The sequence below is a fragment of the Dama dama genome, chromosome 20, assembly GCF_033118175.1.
Source record: "Dama dama isolate Ldn47 chromosome 20, ASM3311817v1, whole genome shotgun sequence".
In the NCBI taxonomy this organism is placed as follows: domain Eukaryota; kingdom Metazoa; phylum Chordata; class Mammalia; order Artiodactyla; family Cervidae; genus Dama; species Dama dama.
Window position 1 is genome coordinate 79,520,081 of NC_083700.1, and position 13,787 is coordinate 79,533,867.

The 13,787-nt window shown below is 36.2% G+C and overlaps 1 protein-coding gene across 10 annotated transcripts in view; it reads left to right on the plus strand.

Moving 5' to 3' along the window:
- ITGB3BP (integrin subunit beta 3 binding protein) overlaps positions 1–13,787 on the plus strand; it is an 82,904-nt gene that overhangs the window by 22,954 nt on the left and 46,163 nt on the right. For 8 of the 10 annotated variants that reach the window (XR_009689200.1, XR_009689201.1, XM_061121698.1 and 5 more), the window contains one exon: positions 10,158–10,293. Coding sequence is in view for 8 of the 10 variants with exons in the window: in XM_061121698.1 (XP_060977681.1) it covers positions 10,158–10,293 (136 nt within the window). In the remaining 2 variants the exon portion in view is untranslated. Of the gene's footprint in view, positions 1–3,095; positions 3,187–10,157; positions 10,294–13,787 lie in introns of all 10 variants that reach the window. The other 2 variants (XM_061121705.1, XM_061121704.1) reach the window with 1 other exon arrangement.

Consider the following 13,787-nt stretch of genomic DNA (forward strand, 5'->3'; position numbering starts at 1 on the left):
AGGAGAGCATGGCAACCCACTTCAGTATTTCTGCCTGGAGAATCTCATAGACAGAAGAGCCTGGCAGGCTTTGGTCCACGGGGTTACAAAGAGTCAGACATGACTGAAGCAACTTAGCACACACATACAGCTGAAGGACCTTTGAGTTGTTTCCACTTTTTTACTATTACAAATAATGTTGCATATAACATTCTTGTACAGCATTTTGTATGAGTATGTTTTCAGTTTTCTTATATACTTGGGGTGGAATTGTTGAGTCATATGGTGATTCTAACTTTTTGCAAAATTGCTAAACTCTTTTCTACAGCATTTTACATCCCCACTAACAGTATGTAAGGGTTCCAGTTTATCCACATCCTCCCCAACACTTGTTGTTATCTGACTTTTTGATTCTAGCCATCCTACTGGGTGTGAAGTCCTATCCTGTTGTGGTTTTAATTTGCATTTCCCTGGTAATGTTGAACATCTTTTCATGTGCTTATTGGCCATCTGTAGATTTTCTTTGGAGAATTATCTATTCAAATCTTTGCCCATTTTTTAATTGGGTTGTCTTTTTACTGTTGAGTTGTAAGAATTCTTTATATATTCTCAACACTGTTACCTTATCAAATACATGATTTGCACGTACTTTCATCAGTTCTGTGGATTGTCTTTCTTGATAGAATCCTTTGATACACAAAAGTTTAAAATTTTGATGAAGTCCAACTTATTTTTTCTTTGATGGCTTGTGCAATCTAAGGTAATGCAGACTTCCACTGTGTTTCTTTCTAAGAGTTTTATAGTTTTAGCATGTATGTTAAAAATCTAATAGATAATAGAGTTCATTTTTGACATGGTGTGATGTTGGGGGCATGTAGTTCGTTTGTCCTAGCAGTGTTTGTTAAAAAGCTATTATTTCCCCATTGAATGACCTTAGAACTCTTACTGAAGATTAGTTGACTATAAATATATGAATTTACTTCTGGACTCTCAAATCTATTCTATTTGTCTGCAGATCTGACCTTGTGCCATCACCATGCTGTGTTTCAAAATAAGAAGTTTTTAATTACTATAAATGTGAAATTAGGAAATATGAGTCTTCCAGCTTTGTTCTCTCTGCTGCAGAGATTGGGCTGTAGTTTTCTTTCCAGGTGTTCGTCTGGTTTTGCTATCAGAGTAATGCTGGTCTCATAGGATGAGTTAGGAAGTGTTCCCTGCTTTTTTATAGAATTTGAGAAGAATTGGTGTCACTTCTTTAAATGCTGGTAGAATTCACTAGTGAAGCTGTCTGGCGCTGCAGTTTTCTTTTTCACAAGTTTTCTGAGTTAATCTAATCTCTTTACTTGCTTTTAATGAGTTCCAGTTTTCCATTTCTCCTTGGTTCAGTCCTGGTGGGTTGTGTATTTTGGGGAATTTGTCCACTTCATCTAGATTAGCTAATTGGTTGGCATACAGTTGTTCATAGTATCCCCTTATTATCCCTTTTATTTCTCCAAGGTTGGTTGTAATATCTGCCCCTCATTCCTGATTTTAGTAATTTGAATCTTATTTCTTTCTTGGTCAATCTAGATAAAGGTTTGTTGGTTTTTTTTCCCCCTGAAAGAACCAACTTTTGAATTCATTGATCTTTTTTCTTATTTTCCATTTCATTTGATTTCTCCTTAATATTAATATTTTTCTTCTTCTAGTGTCTTTGGGTTTAGTTTATTCTTTTTCTAATTTCTTAAGGTGGAAGCTTAGGTTATTAATTTGAGAGCTTTCTTTTTTTAATGTAAGCGCTTAAATTTTCTCTGAGTACTACTTTCCATCCCATAAGTGTTTATATATGTTATGGTTCATTTTTATTCTCCTCTATGTGTTTTCTAATTTCCTTTTTGATTGGTTATCTAGGAGTATGTTGTTTAATTTCTGTAAATTTATTTTCCAAATGTCTTTTTGTTTTTAATTTGTAATTTTATTCTGTTGTGATTAGAAAGTGTTCTTTATATGATTCTAATTTTTTTCACATTTACTGAATGTTGGTTTTTTTGTTCTTTTTTTTTTTTTTGGCTGCTTAACGTATCTTCTGTCCTGGCTAATATTACATGTGCACTTGAGAAGAATGTGTATTCTGCTATTGCTGGATGGAGGGCTCGATAGATATGTGTTAGGTCTGATTGGTATATAGTATTGTTCACATCTTCTGTTTCCTTGCTGATTTTTTGTCTAGTTGGTCTGTCTAGTATTGAAAATGAGGCATTGAAGTTTCCAGCTATTATTTTTCTTTTTCTTCCTTCAGTTCTGTCAGTTTTTGCTCCTTGTATTTGGGGCTCTCTTGTTAGATGTGTGTGTGTTCATAATTTTTTTTATCTTCTTTTGTTTCAGTATCAGTGTGTCTTTATTCATTGAGTTTGCTTGGCAAGAAGAGGAAAGGGAAAAAGGATCAACATGTAGCAGAAGCATATAGTAAACGTATTGCAGAAAGGAAAGGAAGTTTTTAGTATAACCAAGAACACACACTGCTGATAGAGTCACCAAAGGTCAAGGGAGCTCAGTTTTCTGTAGTTCAGGAATGAGAAGAAGAAATCAGGGAAAGAACAAAGAGGATCAGGCTATCCTTCCTTCCCTATAAATTCAAGAACTGGCACAAAACTTTGGTGTCTAGTAGTAAAACATGGAGTTGTGAATTTGTCCATCTCTTATTAAACATATATTTTGACTTAAGTTTTCTGTATCTGCATAAACGCTCCTGAGTGACTTAAATATACATTCATTTTCCTCTCTTGGTTTCCCATCGCTTCTTTCTACATGAAAGCCTCCCACTTCTCCTCTCTTAATAGGAAATTAAATAGATTTGGTTCATCCGTATGCCAGTGTAAGTTTTGGCATGAATCATATCAAGGAGCAGTCTTGACTCGCAAGGTTTGGCACAGGGAATGACATTCCTAACGTCTTCAGATTATTTTACACAAATCATTCAAAAGTTATGGAGACACTCAAGAATCACATGAGTATGTCTGTGTAAGGTAGGAGTCAAGCTTTTAGGAAAGATCTGGTTTAAAATAGGAAATAGGAAAGGGAGAAAAAAAGGATGACCCAAGCCTTTCACTTTTTTCCCCTTTGTTGTTATTGTTTAGTTGCTAAGTCGTGTCTGACTCTTTGTGACCCCTTGGACTGTAGCCCACCAGACTCCTCTGACCATGAAATTTCCCAGGGAAAAATACTGGAGTGAGTTGCCATTTCCTTCTGCATTTCTTCAACTTTAGTGAGATATAATTGTACAATGTAATGGTTTTATTTATACATTGTGAACATGTATATTCATTGTGTGTGCATATATGTGTGTGTGTGTCTTTTTATACACACACACACATTGTAAAAGGATTGTTCTCATCAATCAATCCATCTATAACTTCAACTTTTTCTTTTTTGGTAAGAACATTTAAGTTCTACCCTTCTAGCAGATTTCAGTTATATATTAGTGTTACTAGTTATAGTCAACATGCTATCCATTAGATCCTCAGACCTTATTTATCCTACAATGAAAGTTTGTACCCTCTGTTCCTCCATCTCCCAGTGACTAAAAACTGCTTGCCTATTGTCTGTTTCTGTGAATTAAGACATTTTTATTTTCTTCACATATAAGTGAGACCGTGAAGTGGTTTGTCTTTCTCTCTCTGTTGCATTTCACTTAGCATAATGTTCTCCAGGTTCTTTCATGTTTTCACTAATAACAGAATTTCCCACTTTAAGAAGAGCAGCCTTAAGATGATGTTTCAGATCCCGTTGGCTGCTGAACAATCCTCTGAAAGATACTTCATATTTTTTCTTTTGACACAAAAGAAATTTGTAAACAGTTAAAACCCAAAAACACATTTGGAACGATCAGTACATTATATTTACTTAGTCTGAGGCACATAACAGTCCCCAAATCATTAGCTGTCAAGCTTTACAAATCTCAGACAGATGGTTAAATGGAAAATTAGCAAATGAAAAAATATTCAGTGTTATTTGTCATTGAAAATACAAATTAAAACCACAGAGTGATACCATTCCCACTCACTAGAATAGCTAAGTTCAGTTCAGTCACTCAGTGTTGCGTGACTCTTTGCGACGCCATGGACAGGAGCACACCAGGCTTCCCTGTCCATCACCAACTCCCAGAGCTTACTCACACTCATGTCCATCGAGTCAGTGATGCTATCAAACCATCTCATCCTTTTATCATCCCCTTCTCCTCCTGCCTTCAGTCTTTCCCAACATCAGGGTCTTTTCAGATGAGTCAGTGCTTCGCATCAGGTGGCCAAAGTATTGGAGTTTCAGCTTCAGCATCAGTCCTTCCAATGAATATTCAGGACTGATTTCCTTTAGGATGGACTGGTTGGATCTCCTTGCCGTCCAAGGGACTCTCAAGAGTTTTCTCCAACACCACCGTTCAAAAGCATCAATTCTTTGGTGCTCAGCTTTGTATATGGTCCAACTCTCACATCCATACATGGAAAAACCAATGGCTTTGTCTAGACAGAACTTTGTTGGCAAAGTAATGGCTCTGCTTTCTAATACGCTGTCTCGGTTATCATAGCTTTTCTTCCAAGGAGCAAATGTCTTTTAATTTCATAGCTGCAGTCACCATCTGCAGTGATTTTTGGAGCCCAAGAAAATAAAGGCTCTCACTGTTTCCATTGTTTCCTCATCTATTTGTCATGAAGTGATGGGACCAGATGCCATGATCTTAGTTTTTTGAATGTTGAGTTTTAAGCCAGCTTTTGGAGTGTCAGACCACTTCAGTATTCTTGCCATGAGAATCCCATGAACAGCATGAAAAGAATAGCTAAATAACAATATCAAAACAGAATGGCTTTAAAAACCAACACAGGAACGCCTAAAACAATCTAAGGGTTGGTAAGGATGTGCAGCATTTAGAGCTCTCATTTATTGGTAGCAATTTAAAATGATACAAACACCTTGGGAAAGGAGTACATCAAGGCTGTATATTGTCACCTTGCTTATTTAACTTATATGCAGAGTACATCATGCAAAATGCAGGGCTGGATGAAGTACAAGCTGGAATCAAGATTGTCGGGAGAAATATCAATAACGTCGGATATGCAGATGACACCACCCTTATGGCAGAAAGCAAAGAGGAACTAAAAAGCCTCTTGATGAAAGAGGAGAGTGAAAAAGTTGTCTTAAAATTCAACATTCGGAAAACTAAGATCATGGCATCCAGTACAATCACTTCATGGCAAATAGATGGGGAAACAATGGAAACAGTGAGAGACTTTATTTTCTTGGGCTCCAAAATCTCTGCAGATGGTGACTACAGCCATGAAATTAAAAGATGCTTGCTCCTTGGAAGGAGAGCTATGATCAACCTAGACAGCATATTAAAAAGCAGAGACATTTCTTTGCCAACAAAGGTCCATCTAGTCAAAGCTATGGTTTTTCCAGTAGTCATGTATGGATGTGAGAGTTGGACTATAAAGAAAGCTGAGCACCGAAGAATTGATGCTTTTGACCTGTGGTGTTGGAGAAGACTCTTGAGAGTCCCTGGGACTGCAGTGAGGTCTAACCAGTCCATCCTAAAGGAGATCAGTCCTGAATATTGATTGAAGGACTGTTGGTGAAGCTGAAACTCCAATTCTTTGGCCACCTGATGTGAAGAACTGACTTATTTGAAAAGGCCCTGATTCTGGGAAGGATTGAAGGCGGAGGAGAAGGGGATGACAGAGGATGAGATGGTTAGATGGCATCACCAGCTGGATGGACATGAATGTGAGCCAGCTCTGGGATTTGGTGATGGATGGGGAAGCCTGGCTAGCTAGCTGCAGTTCACAGTGTCACAAAGAATCGGACACAATTGAGCAACTGAACTGAACTGAAACACTTTGGAGAACTATTAAGCCTTTATTTTAAGTATACAAAATAAATCTACAGCCATCCTATAGCCTGGCAATTTTACTCCTGGACTTTCCAAGTAAATAAAATCATATAGCCACAAAAAGACATACAAGAATGTTCTTAGCATCTTAATTCATAATAGCCTCTAACTGAAAACAGTTGATATTTAGGACTCTTCTAGGAACCTTAGGCCTAATTTGTGAAAAATCCCTGAGACAGCTGGTATTTAAAATTTTCTAATGTAATTCCATAAGTACTAGTGATGCATAGTATCTTAGGTGCATCATTCCAATAACTGGGTTAGCCAGTATAAGGTTATAAAGAATTGTCTCTATTAGCTACCCTAGTTTTTCTTTTGCTTCTGGTTGTCCAAATACCTACAGTACCTGTATTTTAAACATTTCAATGATAGCATAGGCTAATATTTCATAATAATAGTAGCAGACACATTATATTCCATATTTCATCCTGAAAGAACCCTAAGTTGGTACTTTTTAGACTGTTTATAATAGGTAAAAATCAATAACTTTTTGGTAGAATGTGCTTTAAACAAGGTGACGAAGCAGGCTACAATTTGTGAAAGAAATTGAGAGAGGATGTCACATATATTTGAAATTATGGAGAGAACATTCATTTCTTTTGTTCTGGGCAGAAAAATCAATGTTCAAATTTTAGTTTTTCTAATACACAAGCTTTGACCTCCTTAACAAAAAGTACAGTGACGTTTGGCCTGAGTAGGCCAAGTCCTTCAATGTTTGGGGTTTGGCAAAATGGAATTCTTAAATGGATTCTAGGATCATCTTCAGAGTTTAAAAATTAGAGGACCTTGGTTAAACTTCGAGAGAAATAGAACTTACAGAAGTATGGTTCTGGGGTTTCCCTTGGGGCTCAGTGGTAAAGAATCCACCTGCCAGTGCAGGAGACACAGGCTTGACCCCTGGTCTCAGGAGATCCCGCCTGTGGAGCTGGTAAACCCGTGCACCACGACTGCTGACCCTGTGCTCTAGAGCCTGGGAACCACAGCTACTGAAGCCCGTGTGCCTAGAGCTGGTGCTCCACAGCAAGAGAAGCTTCTGCAACGAGAAGGCCTCACACTGCAAAGGCCTCACACTGCAACAAAGAGTAACCCCCACTTGCTACAACTAGAGGCAGGTCCCTTCGGCAACAAAGACCCAGCACAGCCAATAAATAAAAATACAGAAATAAAACTATAAAATAGAAGTAAGATGATACATTTTTGTCTGTAAGTAGACAGATACATATAAATATCCAGAGTATTTAGTGGGATAGTAGAGAAAGGTAGATTTTCTTTTTTCCAAGTATATTACCATTATGTGGGCTTCCCAGATAGCGCTAGTGGTAAAGAACCTGCCTGCCAATGCAGGAAATACAAAAGACTCGGGTTCAATCCCTGGGTTGGGAAGATCTGGAGTCGGAAACAGCAACCTGCTCCAGTATTCTTGCCTAGAAAATTCCATGGGCAGAAGTCTGGCGGGCTACAGCCCAGGGGGCCGCAAAGAGTTGGACGTGACTAAGCACACACACACATTACAATTGTGTACAGACATTTTCCCTTTTAATCAACACAGATCACAAAAAAAAAAAGCTGACAAAGTAGAAGCCTTAGTATTTTTAAGGTGAGGGCAAAAATTTTATATATATATATATTCACACACATGTGCACGCACGTGTACACACATGAAGACCTATTTTGCAAAAGCTAGAAAATTGTTTTCAAGGAGAAATATATGATCTACAGTTGCAGTGCTTAGATATTTGGCAATTGGAAAAATAACTTTTGGTGAAAATAGGAAAACAGATTGACATCAATGTACATTAGCGTAGTGACTTTCATTTCTTGTACATACACTGTGAAATAGTTCTGGGCAATAAATTCTTAGAAAAGTGGGGTTGGATTGGATAAATGTCATAGTTTATGACTGAATACATATAAACAGGTGAAAACTCAAGGTAGAGAGGTAATAATAGCCACCTGATAAAGAGACTTAAAACCTTTTCACCTTATGAAAAAGATTGCTTTAGAGCTATAACTTGATATTATAGTTTGATTTTTTTTTAAAAGATATTGGTTACATTTGTGGCTACTGTGGATACATAAAATAAAGAATGGAATGCCTTTTGTTCCCCCAATACAAAAAAGGATCTATCATTTAAAATCTTAACTGTAAAAAAATAATTGATGCTATAGATTCTGGAACTAATACCAAAACTATTGGAAAAGGTAACATAGCTACTATTTCTGCCATGGTGTCTTAAAGAATAGTTGACAGTAGAGAATTATATAACTATTTCAAGTCAGCAACCAAGCTAAAGTGTAATTCTACAATGTTCATAACATATCATGACCCTTCAGACCTTTCCTTTATCCCCCAAGTCCACCCTTTGCTGTCCATTTCATCTCTACATTTCAGGTTTTTCATACCTTTTGTTTTCACTCATCTAAGCCTCACCCTTCCTCCTCACAGGAATCCTGTGAGATTACTGCAGACCATTTTGATTTTCCCTTTTCAAATTTCTATAGCACACATACTACCTTTAGACCTGTTCTCTGCTGTTTATGAGGCCAGAACAATTTGTTTCATTCCTGTGTGTACATTAGTTAGCCAGATGCTGGGTGGTAAGTAAGTATTATAGAAAACAAGTTTAAAAGAAATTCAGAACAGGAAACAATAGTGTGAGGATGAGTATTCAGAGAAAGTGGATTATGAGTGAGGTCCCAAACAGTGAAAGATTAGCTGAGTCCCAAATGAAAAAGATGGCTTAAAACTCAGCGTTCAGAAAACTAAGATCATGGCATCCAGTCCAATCACTTCATGGCAAATAGATGGAGAAACAATGGAAACAGTGAGAGACTTAATTTTTGGGGGCTCCAAAATCACTGCAGATGACGACTGCAGCCATGAAATAAAAAGATGCTTTCTTCTTGGAAGGAGAGCTATGATCAACCTAGACAGCTTTTAAAAAAGCAGAAACATTACTTTGCCAACAAAGATCCGTCTAGTCAAAGCTATGGTTTTTCCAGTAGTCATGTATGGATTTGAGAGTTGGGACCATAAAGAAAGCTGAGTGCCAGAGAATTGATGCTTTTGACCTGTGGTGTTGGAGAATACTCTTGAGAGTCCTTTGGACTGCAAGAAGATCCAACCAGTCCATCCTAAAGGAAATTAGTCTTGAATATTCATTGGAAGGACGGATGCTGAAGCTGAAACTCCACTACTTTGGCCACCTAATGCAAAGAACTGACTTTTTAGAAAAGACCCTGATGCTGGGAAAGATTGAAGGCGAGAGGAGAAGGAGATGACACAGGATGAGATGGTTGGATGGCATCATTGACTTGATGGACATGGGTTTGAGTAAGCTCCAGGAGTTGGTGATGGACAGGAAAGCCTGGCATGCTGCAGTCCATGGGGTTTCGAAGAGTTGGATACAACTGAGTGACTGAACTGAAATGTGCATAGCCTAAGTGACTGGGACTATAGGTGTCATTTAATAATGGATGAATGAACAAATGAATATATTTTGAGGGAATCATGTGGCTAAGTTTATTGGACTGTTCCTTTTGAATCATCCATTCATCATACATTTTTGAGTTCTAGACTACAAAGATGAAATAATTTATTTTCAGAAACGTAAATTCTAGTGGAGTATACAGAAATGTAAAGAATTATTAGAATTTACTAACTCCAGTAAGAGGTATATACAAGATCTATGTAAACACAGAGCAGGAAGCTGCAGAGAGGATTTATTTAGAATAGGTTAAATTTTCAAAGGCCTTATATGCTATACTCAACTGTCTGAACATTATTTTGGTTAGCATTAGGACGTATGTCAGAGCAACTTTGTGAAGTTGAAGGATACCACTAACCCTTCCTAGGATTTCCCTGTGGGTCTTACTAAGAGAGAACTGCTGAGCATTTCTCTGGCCTAGCCCTGTAATTATCGTTCAAGTTCAGCTGACAGCAAATGTCAGGATGTAACTGGGAGAGTTGGCTGTCTCTACTTGCTTGGAAATACCATCTCAGAAGGTAGCAACCCTTCAGTGTTAAAACTTCATAAACATCAGATTGAGATGCCCTAATTAGTATGGAGACCTGAAAAATGTGCATACCTTGAAATAACAGTGTTCACTTTGAAGATAGTAATTGTGTATATTTAAATCCAAAAAGAAAGAGCAAAGAAAAGAGTATTTGTTTGAATTTTGTGAGTTTTTCAAATGTATTTCCAAAGGTCTGTAACTAAATATAATGTATTTGTCCCAAATTAATATCTATTTCTAGTCATTTGATTCTCCTAAAATCACAAGGAAGAAAAGTGCTGCAGCTTATTCTCCAACAACTGGAACCTGTCAAATGAGCCCAATTGCTTCTCCCAGAAGCTCAAAAGAACAAGAAAACAGAAATGGACCATCAAATGGTTAGTTGAACAGTCTTTTCTGCTTATTGTGAGATTTTTTTCCTAGGTGTTGGTTAAATAAGAATTTTGATTTAATAATATGTGAATCCTGCAGCAGCTGATTTTTGTCTTTTTTAAAGAATTCAACATAGAAAAGACTAGAATATAGGTAATACTTTGAACATAAATGTAAACTTCCTAGGCAGTTACATTAAAATGCTGCTGCAGACTTTGTTACCTTACTTTCCCATCCATTAAATAGAAATTATGGCCTGACTGCCTTCAGCCACTATCAGTTATAATGGTATAGCCCCTTAACAAGTTAACAAGCTATCCATCATGTGCATAAATTAAAGGGCGCATAATTCAGGTAATGCACTACACTTTAAGAATAATACTTCCAAATGTTATTTTTATTCATGTTGTCCATTTAGTTTTATCCACATTTCCTGTGTCTTTATAGCTTGTTTTATTTATTGTATTTCATTCTCTTCGGGGTTGTTACGATTTTAAGTGCACTTGCAAAAGGTTTGTATAATTACTGTTAGAGAATAACCTAATTTTAATATGAAATTCTTTATTTTAAATTATTGTTAGTTTAATTTTGACCACACATATTTCTTATCCTCTGGTAGTTTATTGCTAAAATATTCATTTAAAAGATGCAGGAATCTATATTTCATAGGCTTAATTTTTATTTTTTAGATTTCATAGGCTTAATTTTTAATATTGTAAAAAGGTCATGAATCAGTGACATGTCAAGTTTCTATAATATGAAATATTAAGTAGGCTTAAATTTAAAATAATATATTTTAGATATACTGTGATTATCCTTATTCATATTTATTGTAAAACATTTTAGTGCTAAGTATATACTAGAAGCTACAGAACAACAAAGAAGTCTCCTCGTTTTACCTAATCTGTTGTAATGAAACCTATAATGAGATCTTAACTTTTGAATGACTTTAATCAAGTGCTTCTTAATCTTAAAGCTATCACTGTTAAGTTTGCTTTCACAAAAATACATCAAGATGTATATGTTTTCTTCAAGCTCTATAGTTCTGGGTTGTTGTTTTTTCTTTAATTCATTTGATACACCATTTGTTTAAAATTAAAAATTAGTGCCTTAGATATGGAACATCTCTATACTGAAATGTGAATAAATTTTAAGTGGATACGTACTTAATTTCCATATTGAAATTAAATATGGACTTAAGGGAACATTTCTTTTGCCCATGAAAAGATTGGTCACATGATCTCAGTTGACATTTAAGTGGATAATTATCACCGGTTATAGTACTTGCTAAGCTCTTTTTTGAAAAGTCGTATAGCAAGAGTTCCTAGGGTGCTGGTAATATTCTATTTCTATATGATGGCTATACTAGTTCACTCTATAATTATTCATTAAACTGTACATATGTGTTTTATGTATTCTTTGATATATAGTTCTCACACAGGTCTCAAAATAGAATTCTGCCTAGGATCTTATAGCAGATTATGTCATTTGTAATCATTATATTGATTTTCCTAATATGTCATCTTATATGTATTTTAGAAATAGAAAAGCTTGAGTCTTACAACTTAAGTTCTAAATGAAATCATAACTTCAGTTAACAGCGTCACTTCTCAAGTACTGTACAAAACACAAGGTACAATTTAAATAAGCACTTCTACTTAAAGCACATTTTCAAAGACATTGTAGGTGCTCTTCCCATCACTCTTAGGATATAGTTCAAAACTTTGTCATGACGTTTAGGGCTGTATGTCATTTAATACCTGGTCGTCTCATCTGCCTCATTTATTCTCCTGCCTCTCCCATGTTTACAGTACTTCAGCCACTCTTAGCTTCTGGCTGTTTGTCCATCATGCTGAGCCCGTTGCCTCCACAGGAACTGCACTTGCACTTCTTTCAACCTGGAATATTCTTCCTCCAGGTATTTGTATGTGTTTTCTATGTTCAGTTGAATTACATACTATGTGAACAGGGGGCAATATTAAATTTAAATCTATTTACAGTTATAAAAGGAAAAAAATCTAGATATAAGTCTTCCCTCTACTTAAATTCTACATAGCCCTCAAATGGAGTGACTTGCTTCCAGTTTATACAGTGAAGATACACCTACACCCACACTTTCCCTCTCTCTTATTTATTTGTCCTTATGTATATTGATTACATTTATGTATGGTTGTGTGTGTATCGTTATACTGCCCTACCCCTTAGTAGGGGTCATCCCCATCCCTACCACTTGGCAAATTTTTCCAAAGTAGTATCCTTTTTAGAGGAGAGAAAAGATGGTAAAATTTTCTGTTCCTTTACTCCTAAGAAGACTCCTATTTTTTAATAGTTGGGGTGGAAGGATAAACACTAAATTTGCATAGTCAAAGAGAGGACTTGTAAAATAGACAATAGATGTGTAGAAATCACCCTAGATTGTAGCAGTGTTAACAGCATAGACAGATAAAGAGATGGAGTGTATGATAAAACAGTAAAGAAAAGTAATGGATAGAATAAATTCCAACATATGTCAAATAGGAGTTCTACAATAAAGAAGAGAAAAAGGAGCAGAGGCAGTAGTCTAAGATACATGGACTATCAGGTTTTCGTAGTTGAGGAAAGATGGGAATTTCCAGATTAGAATAACATGCTTTGTCTGAGCAGGATGAATTAAAACAAATTCACACCTAATCATATCATGATAAAACTGCAGAACATCAAAAACAAAGAGAAAATTTTAGTGACATTACACTTCTCACCAGTATCTATAGACTGCAGCAGGAAATGGAATAATACCAATTGAAAATCACATCTGAATTTTTCATTCAGGAAATAAGAATGAAGTGAAGGTATTTTCATTCAGTCTGAGAGAATTAACCATTCCCAGATACTCCTTGAAAGATTATTAAAGAATATTCTTCTGTGAGTACATGCTCATAACTGAGCCTCAAATAAAGGAATGGATGCAAAGAGCAATGGTAAAATAATAAATTAACAAGCATGTTGGTAAATCTATAAACTTAGTTATAAAAATGTGGTTACCATTCCTGCTGACTATAAAGCAAAAGAGTGGGTTAAAAACAAATACTAATAGACCATAACAGCTTGGAAGGTATATGCGGAAACAGGAATTAAAATTTTAAAGTCCTTGTAATCTTCAGGGAGCAGATGGAATATCTGTCAGTTGAACTTTTAATTGTGTTTTTGTTTACTTGCCTTTAAAATGGGGAAATAACATCTACCTCAGGATTGTTGTGAGAATTAAAAGAATTAACATACCAAAAGTACTTAGAACAAGGACTGGCATATAGTAAGTGTTTAATACATACTTTCAGTTCAGTTCAGTCACTCAGTTGTGCCCTACTCTTTGTGACCCATGGATTGCAGCATGCCAGGCTTCCCTGTCCATCACCAAATCCCAGAGCTTACTCAAACTCATGTCCATTGAGTTGGTGATGCCATCCAACCATCTCATCCTCTGTCGTCCCCTTCTCCAACCCACTTCATTCTTTCCCAGCAT